This window comes from Puma concolor, chromosome E4, assembly GCF_028749965.1.
Source record: "Puma concolor isolate L17-30 chromosome E4, mPumCon1.1.hap2, whole genome shotgun sequence".
NCBI lineage: Eukaryota > Metazoa > Chordata > Mammalia > Carnivora > Felidae > Puma > Puma concolor.
Genome location: NC_141683.1, coordinates 44,667,399 through 44,683,462, shown reverse-complemented (window position 1 = coordinate 44,683,462; position 16,064 = coordinate 44,667,399). Strand labels below are relative to the sequence as shown.

General features: G+C 44.8%; 1 protein-coding gene across 5 annotated transcripts in view; it reads left to right on the top strand.

The window, feature by feature from the left end:
- Positions 1-16,064, top strand: part of RGS8 (regulator of G protein signaling 8) — a 135,129-nt gene that overhangs the window by 86,024 nt on the left and 33,041 nt on the right. Inside the window, exon 1 of one of the 5 annotated variants that reach the window (XM_086693848.1) lies at positions 5,822-6,231. The exons of the other annotated variants lie outside the window; for them this stretch is intronic. Within the exon in view, the coding sequence (XP_086549974.1) occupies positions 5,836-6,231 (396 nt within the window). The 5' untranslated portion in view covers positions 5,822-5,835. Of the gene's footprint in view, positions 1-5,821; positions 6,232-16,064 lie in introns of those variants that run through there. 5 annotated transcript variants of the gene reach the window in all.

Sequence of the window (16,064 nt, the reverse complement as noted above, 5' to 3'; positions counted from 1 at the left end):
ATTGAGCACCATATATTTATATAGATGCTCTTAAGTGGGTAGATGTAGGTGCTTGATTCTATGGAAGTTTTGAAATTCCACATCTATGAGACACAGGATATATACAAGCAGTTTACTAAACACTTATCTTAAGCTTGCGCACATGTACATTGGACTGTAGTGTGTTCTGCTATTTATGTCCCATCTCTCATATCTAAAGACTGGATGTAGACTGTCTCTTCAGTTCAGGCAGGAACTCTCTTATTCTTTCATTTGCTTCTGCAGTGTCTGTTGACCAGTTCTGTGTACTGGGCCATTCATGTTAGATACTAGTGTCAGAGGCGATGCTTTCTTAAATGCCTGTTTAAGAGTGACTGTAGGCAGTGTGCAGTTTCTCAAAATTCAGAATTGGTTTGCAGAGTCCCCTCAGTAGGATTCCTGAGCTCCATTAGCTGCACAATTCTGAGTGTGCTGAAATGGAAGAAGATTGTTTTCCCTCAAAGTGTTCTGGGAAAATGTGAGTTGGCAGCTATTTGTTACAATACGTCCATTTTCATGGTGCTGAAAATTTATCTCACTTATATCTGCTGCAGTGGTGGGAGGTCAGTACTTGCTCTAGTGTCAGCTTCCAGGTCGGTCTGAAGAAAGACTAACCTCTTTAGCAGAAGTTGTGAATGCTAAGATATCCCCTAGGTGTTCCACCAAGTAATTGTTTTGTACATGCAATGTTGTAGGCCAGTGGTTCCCAAATCAAGTTCATCTATTGGTGCCAAAGATAAAGTCATCACTGGTCACAGAAAAATGGAAGAAAAAAATAACACAATGCAGTGTGTGTGTGTGTGTGTGTGTGCACGCACACACACATGTATGCACACATATGCACACATACATGTGCATATGAATGTGTACGTGTTTAAATATTTATATTAATTTTATGTACCTAAATGTGGGTGCAGGGTTGCTAGCTGTATTTTCATGGGAGGAATTATCCTTTATTCTGAGATTATGTCCTTTGTATGTTTTTGGCATCAAAATTATCTTTATTTTAAGGTGCTTGGGTGGCTCAATTGGTTAAGCATCCGACTTCAGATCAGGTCATGATCTCACAGTTTGTGAGTTTGAGCCCCACATCAGGCTCTGTGCTGACAGCTCAGAGCCTGGAGCCTGCTTCAGATTCTGTGTCTGCCTGTCTCTCTGCCTCTTTCCTGTTCATACTCTGTCTCTCTCTCTCTCAAAAATAAACATTAAAAATTTATCTTTATTGTATAAAATTATGGCAATGGTAGATAACTCTTTTTAATGTTCTTATTTAAAAAAATAAAAGTTTGATGACCCTGTGGTTGCCATTTGGGAATTTTATAAATTTAACTGGGCCATGATGTATAGGTCTGGAAATCACTGAAATGCTACACGAGGCACTGTGAAGGGTAAAAAGGAATGACTCTTTGCTCTCCAAGAGTAAGCAATTCCTGTAGGAAAATTAGACACTTAGGCAAAATAGCCTGCATGAAGTTAACTTTCAAAGCTGTGTTTGATAAGTGGACTGTGCCATTATAGGTGGGTAGATGAACATACCTATTATATACAAGAACAATTTAACCACCCTGAAAAAATATTTACCATCCTGAGGCTAAGAAAGGTTGTCCAAGGTTTCAGAAGAAACAAACACAAATTGACTTTCTCATAAAGCCTGGGTTTCATTGATTTACCTATGTCAGTTTTGCTCTTTAATGTCAGAAATAAAGTTGGGCAGTTACGATGAAAATGGTGTTCAGGGAGTGGAGCTAGAAGTACCCAGAATGGGCTTCAAAATCTGGGCTACTCAATGATGTATCTGAGCTTTTGCTGTGTAACAAAACATTCTACAACTTCTTGGCTTAAAACAACAAACATATATTAAGGTCCTAATGATGTAAGTTATTTGGACAATCCTGATTGGGTTGGCTTTGCTAATGTTGTTCATGTGTCCAGAGTCAGCTGGTGGATTGACTATTGGCTGGGTTATCTAGTATGACCTCACTCACGAGTCTGGCAGTTGACTGGTTGTTGATTGGTACCATAGTGGTGACTAGATCACATGTTTCTATTCATCCAGTAAGCTTGTGGAGATTTCCTCACATCTCCACAAAGGCTGCAGGAGCTGGGCACTGATAAATATTTGAAACATCTATGCCTGTACCCCGGGAATTTAATCTTAGGTAAGAAAGAAAGCTCCATTTCATCTTTGATTTTTTGAGCACATGGGATGAGATGAGGAAAGCAAAGTGAAACAAGATATAGTTTCTGCCTTCATGGAGTTTATAGTCTAATGGGAATACACAGATGAGAAACCAGATAATGAAACACACACGCACGGGTAAGTATAGGATGTTATGAGGAATCAAGGGGTACATTGATCCTGAGTGGGTAGATGGGATATCCATTAGTAGTCTAGGCTGCTTACATATAAACTCATTAATGTTCATAACATCCCTATAAGGCAGGTGCTATGGGTATCCCTGTTTTACAGAAAAAAGAAAAGTTGGATCACAGAAAGGTTAAGTGATGTGCTTGAGGTCACAAAACTGGTAAGTGGCAGAATTGGAATTTGTGTACAGAGTATCTGTTCTTAACTTGCCACAATCCATGTTCTTGACCATTTCCATTTGCTGCCTATGGAAATGGGGATAGGGGAGAAGTGGGTATAATTGAAGGATCATTCAGACTTCCTACAGAATAACTTGGTTGAGAGCTGAATTCCTGGATAGGTATAAATTCTATTCTCTATAAATAGCCTTCGGATACTTGCAAGTTTCAATCTCTGTGAGTGATGCTCATGTGTGTGTTTGCACATGAACACATGCAGGCCTGTGCCCACATGCACCCACGTATAGAGAGGATTGAACTCTAACAGATAGATATATAAATTGGTCCATATGGTAGGGTTCAGCTTTCTTTGTTCCTTTAATTAACTGTATCTATCTGTCCATTCGTCTATTCTATTTTCTTTCTATTTGGAATCTCCTTCCTACCCTGGGACTGGGTTATTTGGATCTTCTTCCTGTTTTTGTTTCCTTTTTTTTTTTCTTCAGGTTGTCAGGTTCTGCTTTCTCATTGCCAGAGTTTCTCTTCTGCTGACAAAGGAGGTGGCCCCCTCCCTCCTTTCCTTCTTTTAAACCTTAAGCATTGACTAGGTTCCCTATGACAGGTGATACTATATGAGAGAGCAAAGGAAGACTTCCTCAACAATGGCTAATCAATCAGAGAGACACAGCCACTTTTGCTGGAAGTAGAATATGCCTGAGAAAGGGAGGGAGCCTAACAAATCATTTAAGACTGAGCTCAGACATTCATTTATGGGATGTGTGTGTGTGTGCATGCATATGTGTGTGTGCGTGTATGTGTGAGAGTGATATACTCTAAGGGAGATATTTAGAACTTACACTTCAGTGAAAGGCAGAGGTTTGTTTTGTTTTAAAGTTTATTTATTTATTTTGCACATGCGAGAGTGCACAAGTGGGGGAAGGGACAGAAAAAGAGAGCGAGAGAGAGAGAGAGAGATTGAGAGAGAGAGAGAGAGAGAGAGAGAGAGAGAGAGAATCCCAAGCAGGCTCTGAGCTATAGTGCAGAGCCTGATGTGGGGCTCAAACTCATGAACCACAAGACCATGACCTGAGCAGAAATCAAGAGCTGGATGCTTAAGCAACTGAGCCACCCAGATGTCCAAAAGCAGAGGTTATCTAATTTCTGATTTTGGTTCTTCAACTGTTTCTGTATGTCTACATTATGCAAGAAATGTCCTAACTACAACCAAGGACAGCCTCTGTATATTATTTTCTGCTGTCGTCATAACAAATGATCACAAACTATATCCCAATGGTCTTGTAGCCAGGAAGTCTGACATGGGCCTCACTGGGATAAAAACCAAGGTGTTGACAGGGCTGCATTCCTTTCTGGAGGCTCTAGGGAAGGACCTGTTTCCTCACTCATTTGGGTTTTTTAGCTGCATTCAGTTCCTTGCAGTTGTAGGACTGAGGTCCCCTAGCAAACTGATTGTAGGTCCATTCTCAACTCCTTCCCATCCTCTCCTGTTCTGAACACCCCCCCTTAGTCCCTCACATCAGATCAAGCCCTGCCAATCCAGCCTTCCCAAATCTCTGTACTTTGTTCTTTCCTCTCAGGTGCACTGTTTCATTTTGGTTCTCATCCTCTCGCCTAGGGATTTACAACATAACCTTGATTGGATTCCCTCTCTCCCAGTCCCTCATCACTCAAATGTGTCATCTCAAAGCACAGGTCTGATCATGAAAATGACACTCTTTTATTTAAAGCTTTTTTTTTTTTCCTATCTGGTCACAATGTGCCCCTTAAATCACATCTTCCATGGTGGCCTCCTATCCCACTTCACTTTCTGCTCCAAACACACCAGGCACCTTTAGACTCTGCCTTTGCCCAGGCTGTTCCTCTGCCTTGAGTTCTCCCCCATTGAACTCAAGCTTGTCAAAATCCATAGGTCATCTTCAAAGTGCAGGTCAGATGAGGCCTCCTCTGGGAGGACGTATGTGATTTGTCAGGTGGCTGTCCCCTCCCTCAGCGTTGAGGTGGCACTGAGTCCTGAGCTTACTTATGTCCATGCATTGGAGTCACTTACTTAAATCTGTCTCCTTTCTGGACCCTGTGAGACAGAACTAGGTTGTCTTAGTCATCTTTGTGTCCCCCCAACACACAGTAGGCTCCGATGACGGCTGGCTGAATTGACCTGATCTTGTTGAATTGGTGTGATGTTTTTACGCAGCAGTGAGATGGTGACTGTGGCCATCTGTAGAGGCAGTGTGCTGACTGTCCGCCATACCTGAGGGGTCATCTGGGGCAGTGCTTGGCAGGACTCTGGAGACAGACCTGAAGAAGAGCACTAGCTTGCACCAGGGATGGACAAGTCCCTGGAAATTTGCAGCACGCCGGTTCTCCACCCCCTCCGCATCCCGTCCCCTCCCTCCGGAGAAGGCCCTTATTTGAGATCTCTCTTCCCCTCATTAGCTGAGCTTGCTGAGTGTTCCCCAGCTGCAGCTTCCTTTGGTCCTTCTCCGGCTTCCACTGTTTGTTTATTTTCTTTCCTGTCAGCCTCTTCCTCTGCTGTGGTTGTAAATAGAGCTGATGACTGTCAGCTCCGGGGCCTGTGCAGTGAACCTGCCCCATGTCAGTGGCAGGTCAGGTAGACTCTAGCATCAGATGCTGCGGGTTAGCCCTCAGGCTAAGAAGCTTCTCCAGGCACTGGCCCAAGCTGCCCAGCAGATTTTGCTCCTGACCATCCAAATGGAACTTTACAGACAGAAGCATCATGTGACATGCTCCATCCCCTCTGGGTGGGTGCTCCCTTTTGCTCCTGTTCTTGCCACGGCAACCTCCTGGTCACAGGTTGGGCAGGTGGCAGAGGGGCACTCAGGCTTGCCTGCAGTGTAGAGTGACGTGTGACACCAAACGCTTCATGCATTATAGTCTTTCTTGCCAGCTTTTCCCTTCTCTTTGAGAAAGTTGGAGCTGTGCTTGGTCTAAAGTGTCTAGCTATTCCAAATTCCTAAGGCAGAGTGGCCTTGCCAGTTGGTCACGGAAGGAGATGGAGACAACCTTGACAGCAGGCTAGGAATATGGTGCTTCATCTTTCCCCCCACACCACCTAGTCAAGTGATGTTTCCAGCCTGGTCCGTCTTTGAGCCAAGGCAGTGCATCCTCTCTCCCCCATGCCAGTTACCCGAGTTCACCTCCTTCTCCTCTGTGCAACTCAGGGGATCTCCTCCCTCCTCCCTCCTCCTCCTCCTTCTGCCACCCCCCTGCTCTCTGCCTCTCCCTGAATTCTCCAGAGCAGCCGGCCCCTCAGTGATGAGCTGTCAGCGGGAGAGCCACACAACACAGGCAGTGGCATCCTGCTTCAGTCTTCAGTCCTCCCCCAACTCGGCGTGGCAGTGCGCATCATCTGTCAGAGTGCCCCTCTCCCTCCCTCCGCCTCCCCACCCCCTTCCCTTGCCGCCAGCTCTTTCCCCGTTCATGAGATGCAAAGCCCTGGCGGGCGGGCGAGCAGAGCTGAGCGGGAGCAGGAGCCGCACGTTGCAGCAGCTCTGCCAGGGGCGCAGAGGTGAGGTGGGCCGTGTCCCTCTGCCACCCTCTCCCATGTACCAGGAGGTGGCTGACTCTGTCACTCAGGGCCTCACCGAGCCATGCCCAGCTGGGGCCGGGGCCAGCCACACCTTCCCGGCGGCACTGCCCACCGCCAGACAGGTAAGAGAGAGCAGCTCCTTCCAGCAGGGCCTGGATGGATCCCTGGACTGGCCAACCCCGGCCACAAGTCTTGCTGAGAAGGGCAGGGCACCGCAGGGCAGAAAAGGCACTGCCCTCCTGTCAGTCCTCGTTCATTCTGTCACAGAGCTTTGCAGAGGGGGGCAAGCCTGTCACCCTTGCCTGGAGCGAGAGTGCAGGAATATGCCCATTCTTCCCACTTAGTGGGCGCCAAGCTGCAAATGTCCTTTTTTTGTGTTCTTTTTTTCTCCCCAGTCCTAACTCCTCATACCCCCTGAAACCTGTTTCCTGGTCCCAAGAGATGCCATTTCTTCGCTCAGATCCCTTGTTGGGCGGAGGGGGGGGTTGATATCAGGACTGTGGCACTGCCTCTTTTCGCTCCATTCATGTCTTTTCTGTTTTAAGTGGGTCGTCTGCACAGCAGTCTGGCTGCCCACAGCATCTGTTTTGTTTCGTCCAAGTGCAGGTCCCGGTGTTGCTGGTGACTAACACTGGTGACACATTCCAGTGCAGGATTCACAATCACAATGAGTCGGAGGCAGATGAAGGTACATTGGAGGTCGCCAGTTTTTTCTGTTGTTATCTTTCCCCCCAGCTTTGTTGAGGTGGAATTAACAAATAAAATTGTGATATGTTTAAAGTGTCCAATGTGATGATCTGGTAGATACATGGATTCCCACCATTGAGGTAACTAACATCCATCGGCAGGTTACTGATTTCTTTCTTTTATTAATTAAATTTGTTTTATTATTATATACATTGCTGGAATAACATCATAATTAAAATTTTGCTCACATTCTGGATTGTTTGCTTGAACATATTCTTAAAACTAGACTTGCTGGGACAAGGTTTTTTGTTTTTGTTTTTGTTTTAACTGAGATATAATTGCCATGTACCATTATATTAGTTTCAGGTGTACAACACAATGATTTGGTTTGTGTATGTATTGCAAAGTGATTGCCACAATAAATGTAGTTAATATCCATCATCATACATAGCTACTGGGTTTTTGTTTTGTTTTGTTTTTTTGTGTGTGTTTTTTTTTTTTTGTTTTTTTTTTTGGCAGGTCACCAATTGCTAAGCAGTGAATTGAGGGCATAGTTGCCACTTATAGGAGGTGATGAGTCCCTGGCATCAGCTAAATGGGTGCTTCTCAGGGCTGTCTCAGTAGTGACTTTTGGGAGGTGTGGAGGAGGAGAGTGGTTTTTCTGTTTCTGTGTTAGAGCCACTCAATGTCAATCCATTGTTTCACGCACATCCTGAAAATCTGGCTTTCAGGTCCTTCTAAGTCCTGATCTTGGGGTGCTTTCAAAGTAATGAAATAAGGAAAACCTGCTGCATCCTGCCGTGTGGGTTGCTTTTTGGATTATTTGTTCCTACAGATTTGGAAAACTTCAGGGTTTTCTTGGAAGATGGAGGAGGTGCTGGAAAGTAGGGGAATGAGATAGCTGTGATCCTGAGATCATATAAGTGTTTGGGAAAAGCTCAGAGCTGTAAACATGCAATGTGATATTATGCTATCGATGGCTGTTATTTTGGGAGTGATAGCCCCATGAGCACTGAATCAATCCCGTAAACTAGTTTTTGTTAACCATTTGCTCTCTTCTCAGTCCTTAGAGTAGGTTTCCTAGAGAAGGTCCATGGGCCTGGGGTGAACAGGGCTATTAGAGTATGTAGACAGCCCTGTAGTCCACCGTGTCCAGGCGTCACTAAGCCACCCCTGGGGACCGGCTCCATTAGTCACTTAAAAAAAAAATTCACCCAGTGCCTAATACACAAAGAATCGGAAAACTTTCTCATAATATGTGTCTGGTTGGATTAAGTCTGATACTGAAGCCAAGGTCTTTCTTTCATGGGTCAGTTAACTCTGACCTGAAGATCATGGTTCCTTAGCTACGATAGCCATTTCACAAATGCCAGGTACTCTAGGGGAGTGAGTGAGAGTGTGGATGGATGGCTGAGCAAATCCCATCATAGTTCCATTAACAAAAGCCTCCAAACGTGGATCTCAGTGATGAAGATCTATTCACGCTGAAATGTTGTATAGAGTAGGGAAAGCCCTGGTGGTCCTGGGTTCAAGTCTCCCTAGGGCCATTAATGGAGTTACCATGGCCCCTTCACTCAGGGCTACTGAACAACTTTGCTTCTGTAGTCTGTAAAATGGGCACAATAATCAGCACCCAGCTTACTTCCAAAGGTTTTTGTGAGATCCACTAGAAGGAATAATGGTAGCTCCCAGCTACCAAGATGTGCCAGACACCTTTGCTAGGTAATTTCCCTACATGATGCTGTTTAATCCTCTCGACTTCCCAGAGCATATTGAGGCTAGGAGGTTAAGAACTGATCAAATTCATCCAGAGAAGTGAAAGCAATTTGTAGGTTGTGATTGTGCCACATAAATGTAAGCTTTGTTTTGTGTGATGGCTTCATGGCTTAGACTTTTTGTGCTGCCCATCCTATCCCAGACTGTTTTGTGCTTTTTTATTTCCTCTTGGTCCAAAAATCTACACCTCCAGAGATGCTAGAAGTGCTCCTTTGCTCCCCATCTGCGCCTCAGGGATTAGGATGTTTTTCACTGGCCAGGAAGCTTCAGCCTTCTCATCGGGTCCTTTGTTAGTGTGCTGTGTATGGAATTTCCAACAGGCTTCTGACTTTTTCAACAAAAGGCCCTAGATGGAAGAGGGCCTCTTCCGACCAGGCCTTGTCTCTCAAGGAAAAGTGTTAGAATCTGCTCGGCATCTTTGTGCATCAGAGTGCACTCACACAGCCCTGGGGCCTCCTCCTGCCCCCAGCGCGGATGTTAATATGCGCCCAGCACAGGCTCAAAAGCAAGTTGCCTCCTTTCCCTGAGGGCTCTGTGAAGGTAGGAGCAGATCCCAGTGGGAGAGCTGTCCCTGGAGGAGGCCGGGGCTCCACTCCGCTGATTTCTACCACTGTTGCTGCACCAGAGCCCAACCCTGGTCTGATGGCTATGAGGAGTTTCCTTTTCGCGTGACTCTAAGTGGCTGCCAAGAATGGAGCTGGTGAAAGCCATTGGCTGAAGTCATTGAAAATGGAGGATTAGAAACAGCTTGTTTTATATTCAGAGGAGGGGAGAGGGCCGAAGCTGCCTTCTGCCCACAGCTGTAGACCCTGATGGCAAATGGTAAAGCTTTTGTTACTGCCTAAGGAGGGGAAGAGATTGATAGCCAGCGCCCTGGCACCACAAGATAGGAGGAGAGAGCCACATTTCAGTTGTGGCAGTCCCTCGTGCTTACATCACAGCCCCAGGGCTTTGAAAACTAGGTCCTGCTGCTGCTCTCTCTCTGGCCTGCTGCCCCTTCCTCTGCAGCCTCCATCCCCACACCCATTTGGTGTTGGGCTTCTGCTCTCTGTGACTGACACCGTCAGTGTGACTTCATGTTTTCATGAGACTGAATAATGTACAATCCATGTTTGCTTATATATCCCACTGAATTCTTACAGTAAAACAGGAGGTTGGCATTGCCTTAGTAATTCTGATTTCATAGATAGAAAGCAAGGTCTTCAGCCAAGATGACCCAACAATGAATGGGCAGAGTTGGAACGTGAACCCTTGTCACCAGATCCTGGAGCCTGTACCATTTCTGTGACTCTGTACGTGGTCTCACTCACTTGTCTGCTGGCTGGTTCAGCAAATGTTTATTGAGCATCTTCTTGGTGCCAGGCACTGTACGTGGTGTTGGAGATATAGAGATGGAAAATACAGCTTTCACTTACATAATGTGCACAGGTAATGTACTCTGCCTGGTACATTGTTTGGCACACAGGAAATGCCTCAATGTTAGTTGAATAAATGGATGAATGAATGAATCAATGAATGAATACACTTTCCTGCCCTTGATGAACCTAAGAGTCTGATTAGTAGAAGAGAGTTGCAGGCACCAGATCAGGCCATGTTCTGATACACAGAAGCATGTCTGGGAGCACATGGTAGGGCACTTATGGAATCTGGGTGTGCAGGGGAGGCTGCTTGGAGGAAGTGGTCCTGAAGTGCAATTTGAAGGATGAGAAGGCATGAATGAGGCCCAGAGATGTGGAGCCTGTGGTATGTGCTCAAGATTGTGAACCACATGGAGTCATTGGAGCATGAAAAACAAACCAGGGGAGTGGTGGGTGGCCCTCGAGGCAGGTGGGACCCAGCTCTTGGGGAGCTCATGTGTTAGGATGTTTAACTTTATCCATAGGCCAGGGGGCTTATAGGTTGTGAGGAGAAGTGAATGTAGTCATATTTATGATTTAAACTGGTTACTGTGGCTGCAAAATGGAGCTGAAGTTAAGGGGGGTAGGTTGATCACAGACACCAAAGACAACGAGGACAAGAACCAGGGATGAACAAGTGGGACCTGTAGCAGGGCAGTACTAGTAAGGATGGAGAGGAGGGGACAGATGTGAAGATGATGAGGGAGATTTGATCAGTATGATCTGGTAATTGGTTGACTATAGGAGATAAGAGAAAAGGGAGTAGTGTCTAATTACTTCCTTATTTCTGGCTTGAGTTACTCAGTGGTTGGTGGTGTCAGAAACAGACCAGGAATTCCAGAGGAAGATTTGTATGTGTGTGTAAGGTGATGGGGGTGGGGTGGGGGATAAAATGGGTCAGGAGAAGAAGGGGCTATGATATGGTTAATTATTAGACATATTTTTATTTGTTGTGCCTGTGGGATACCTGACGGGTATGTCCAGCAACCCATGGGCTGTAAAGAATCTATATGATTGGAAGAGCGACCGGAATTAGAGGAAAATATTCAGAAGTGGTCAGTATACCCAATGTAGTTGGGACTACAGGCAAGGATGAGATTGCCCAAGGAGCATTTAAAGAGAGAAGAGCAGGAAACCAAGGTTAGAGGGCAGGAGAATGTCAGCATTATGGAGTGGGCAGAGGAGGAGCCAGCAAAGGAGACCAAGGAGGTCGAGGGGGTGGAGGTGCCAAAACTAAATCGCCACCATGGCAAATGCACCCAGAGGTCCATGAGGACAAGGACCATGGACCACTGAACCTCACAATATGGAAGTTGCTCTTTCAAGGGAGCTGTAGGGATGGAAACCAAACTGCAAAGGATGGAGGAAGGGATAGGAAGTGGGGAAACAGGAAATTCTTTCAGGGAGCTTTGCTGACAAAAGGAGGAGCCTCCCACCCCAGGGGAGAATATTTTTGTAATGAAAGAGTATTTTTATTTATAAGTATAGAATAACATGGGAGAAGGAAAGAATAAAGGTACAGGGTTGATAAAGCAGGGCAGATGGGAAGGAGGGGCTCAGGGCCACAGGAGGAAGGATTTACCTTGAGTAGACACATCCATGAATGGTGGGAAGGAAGGAAAGTTGTGTGTAAGTGTGGCTAGAATCGCAGGGGATGAGACAGGGAAAGGGCTTGAGATAATTCATATCTGAGGCCTCAATTATCTTGGTGAACCAGGAGATCAGGGTAGGGGTGTGTGAAGGATTGTGTGTGTTGCATGAGCCCTCTCTTTGCCTCCACTGTGGACTCCCACCCTTCAGCTGCCTTCATGGAAGCCAGCTGGCCAATGGGAAGCTAGTTTGTAAAAGCCAAGTTCACTGTTTGAGGCTGAGGTTACAATAGGAACGAAGAAGGGTTGGGGAGGTAAGCACACAGGTCGTCATTTGTATCCTGATCCAAGACTTACTTACCGTCCTGGATTCTGGATGTGGAGATGGGCAGCTCAGCAGTGGGAAGAAAGGATATGGCGGGATTCCACCCCAGGAGCTCTGGGCTGGAGTTCTGACCATGCCTTACGGAATGTGACCTTGGGCAAAGTCTTTAAAGTTTACTTTCTGTAGGTGATAACAAAGACTCATACCCCCTCGAAACCTCTATGAATTTTGGCAACTGCTCCATAGAAGTCAAATAAAAGGTTTTTCTGAAAATGGATTTATTCGTGGGAAAGAAAACTTACAATACCGGAAATCAATTCCTATTCAAATTGCCTCTTTCTATATTTCAGTTTTCTTGCACTAATAGTTTACACTTCATAGGCTTATTTTACTGAAGCATGTATTGTCAGTGGTCACACTATTTAAAACAGTTTTATGCACAATTTTAAATATACACAAGAGAATAGAACAGTGAACACCTGTGTATAACCTCCCAGCTTCAACACCCTGCACTCCCATCCACCCTAAATGATTTTGAAGCAATTCCCAGATAACATTATTTCAACTCTAAATATTTCAGAATGTATCTCTATATAATAAGTTGCTTAAGAAAAAAACCCCTCAATATCACATTAATATCAATATCTAATCAGTGCTTAAATTTCTTGTAATATTTTATGGTTTTAAATTTGAATCAGGGTCCAAAATAAACTCCACGTATTGCATTTGGTTGATAGATAGATAGATATGTGTGTGTGTGTGTGTGTGTGTGTGTGTGTGTGTGCGCGTGTGTGTGGACACATCTAACACATACACACACATCTAACACTGGTGACCATTGTTGGAGGAACAGTCCTATAATTCCTAAAATCCCTATAACATCTCATTTTGTGTCATTTGCCCCGTGTTGGTGTACCATTTAATTTTAGGAGGCCTAAGGAACAATTGCATAGACTCCAAAGTTTCTGAAGTTTAATTTTATTTTATTTTATTATTTTTTTTTCAACGTTTATTTATTTTTGGGACAGAGAGAGACAGAGCATGAACGGGGGAGGGGCAGAGAGAGAGGGAGACACAGAATCGGAAACAGGCTCCAGACTCTGAGCCATCAGCCCAGAGCCGACGCGGGGCTCGAACTCACGGACCGCGAGATCGTGACCTGGCTGAAGTCGGACGCTTAACCGACTGCGCCACCCAGGCGCCCCTGAAGTTTAATTTTAAAATTCCTTCTAGATACACTTAAAAGGAGAAGCATAACAATAGTGAATAAAGAAAAGAGGACAGAAAAGGCTGCAGTGAGTGGTAAAGAGACACATGAGAGCTCAAGAGGAACAAAAGAGAATGAAAAAGGTACCAGAGACACGTGTAACCCCCTATCCACCAAGACGCTTGAAAAGCCTCACAAACATGTTTCATACATTTTTGTGTCACCTCGGTTAGCAGGTAGTACCCATGAATCTTTTAATAACAACGTTGTGTTCATTTAGGGCATTTTACCGAACAGTTTATCAAATAGTGGGCAGATGTCATCCAAGTAATCCCCTGTGTGAAGTAGGGAAGTAGTAGGAATCCTAATTCCCATTTTACAGATGACGAAACAGACGAGACGGCTAATGATCGTGGCTCACATTACACACTCATTTGCCGTTTGCCGTTTGCCAAGCATTGCTCGAGCCACTCGGTTAATCCATGTAACAATCCTCTAATAAGCCTACAGCTTTGGTACTGTTATCTTTATTCTACCTGTGATGAAAACGACTCAGGAGGAGTAACGTGCCCATAGTCACAGATCTGGAAAATTACAGAGTAGGGATTGAAACTCAGGCCTGTCCAACCCACTTTTCTTTTTTCCAGGTCAGTATACTCCCCACTAAATCAGCGATTTTTTTAAAAAGACGTATATACTTACTTGCTGGCAAAATTCTATTTCAATATTTTTATTTATTTTTGAGAGAGAGTGTGTGAAGTGGGGAGGGACAGAGAGAGAGGGAGACACAGAATCCAAAGCAGGCTCCAGGTTCCAAGCTGTCAGCACAGAGCCCGACTCAAGGCTCAAACTCACGAACTGTGAGATCATGACCTGAGCCGAAGTCGGATGCTTAACTGACTGAGCCACCCAGGCACCCCTGGCAAAATTCTATTTAAAGAGAAGTCCAGAGTATCACCAAGTATAATACAGATTTTCCTTGACTTCTGATGGGGTTATGTCCTGATAAACTCATCATAAGTTGAAAATATCCTAAGTCAAAAATGCATTTGATACATCTAACCTACCGAACTTCATAGCTTAGCCTGGGCTACCTTAAACATGCTCCGAACACTTACTTTAGCTACAGTTGGGCAAAATCATCCAACACAAAGCCCATTTTATAATCAAGTGTCGAACATCTCATGTAATGTATCGAGTACTGCACTGAAAGTGAAACACGGGATGGTTGTAAGCATACAGGTTGGTTGTAAGGGTATTAGTTGTTGACTCTTGTGATCTCGCGGCTGCCGCTGTGCGGGATCATGAGCAAGCATCCTACCACGTATCACCAGCCTGAGAAAAAGAGCAGAATGCAAAACACGAAGTCTGGTCTCCACTTTATGTGTGTCCCTTTCTCACCACAGCAAAGTCACACAGTCATAAGGGGAACAATCTCAGGTGGACCCATCATAAGTCGGGGACCATCTGTGGTAGGGCATACAGTGGACTAGAATTTGCAAGGCATCTTCCTTCCCACATCCTTTTTATAGGATCCTTTATAGGATCCTTTTCTTTCTTATAGCCACTCTGAAAAATAAACAGGACAGTTCATTTGTGTTTTATGGGAGAAGAAATCAAAATTCAAAGCTCTGTTGATTAAATAAACACACGGGGCATTTGGCAATAAACCTCCTCCTCTACTACCATGGCTTTTAAAAAGTATTATATTGCAGACAGTAATTCCCTTTATCTTCATGATGTTAGTGACCACATAGCTAGTTAGGGTAGTGAGTGTCATGGAGCTAGTTAACGCAGAGTTAGGACCAGAGGTCTTTTCTTCTCATTCCAGATCCTGTGCTCGTTCGGGTCTCTGTGCAAACCTCATGGGCTCACACCTTTGACTGCTGACTTCTTTCCGCATCCCCTCTGATATTCCTCGTGAGAAGTTGAGCAGACTTATTACAAATTAAATATCTGGATGCTTGAACTGATGAGCAGGAAATGAGGCTGCTAATACTCAGAGGGATGAAATCGAGACGTATTTTTTTTTTTTTTAAGTAGAATTTTGGGCCGAGTGGCCTCTTTCTGTCCTTCCCTTCCCTGTGTCCTTCCAGTCTCCATGGAAACCCCAAATCAATGCAGCATATGTTGATTCATGTTTCTGCTGTTACTAGGAAGCTACAGAGTGGAAATTGCTTTTAAAAGATTTGTGGAAGAGCTTTAGCATGCTGACCAGAATTCAAATCTACTATCTGAATGAGTGTTTCATTAAAAGCTTTTAATGTGGCACTGTCTTAGGTGGTATGTTGATTAAATAAACACACAGGGGGCATTTGGCAGTAAACCTCCTCCTCTACTAACATGGCTTTTAAAAATATTATATTGCAGACTGTAATTCCCTTTATCTTCAATTTAATTACATTTTTGTGGCCTGTGTGACAATGCCAGGTGCTCCTTTTGCTCTTGATTAATTCCACCCTGCCCTGACTGCACTGTTGGGAACAATAGTTCGCAAATACCCATGCTGCTGCCCCTGAGCGTCGTTAGCGTTAGGCTGACTGCAGTCTTGACCCTGAGACTGTGGTAGTCCAAAGTGTTTGCGCCATAAGGAATCCTCGGTGATTTTTCAGATTTTTTTTTTTTTATGAGCTCAAAATCAAATCCAGCTGACATTTATTAAACACCTGCTTCAGACGAGGCAATGAGAATTGATAGCAAGGGGAGTAAGTCAGAGTCTGTCTTTGTGGAACACGTAGTCATTTGGGAGGATCGGAAAACATAAATCACAAGGATAAACTATAGACTGTGATGGGGGCTGTCAGAGTCACACGGCAATGTGGTGGTGTTGGGATGGAGGGATTCCTTTTCTGATTGAGGGTGTTCTGAAAAAGCTTTGGAAAGGAGAATTTTTATTTTGGAGGTATTGGGTTGAGAGAAGGACCTGGGAGTTAAGAGGGTAGATCCAGGGTGTGGGGGAACATTCTGGGCAGAG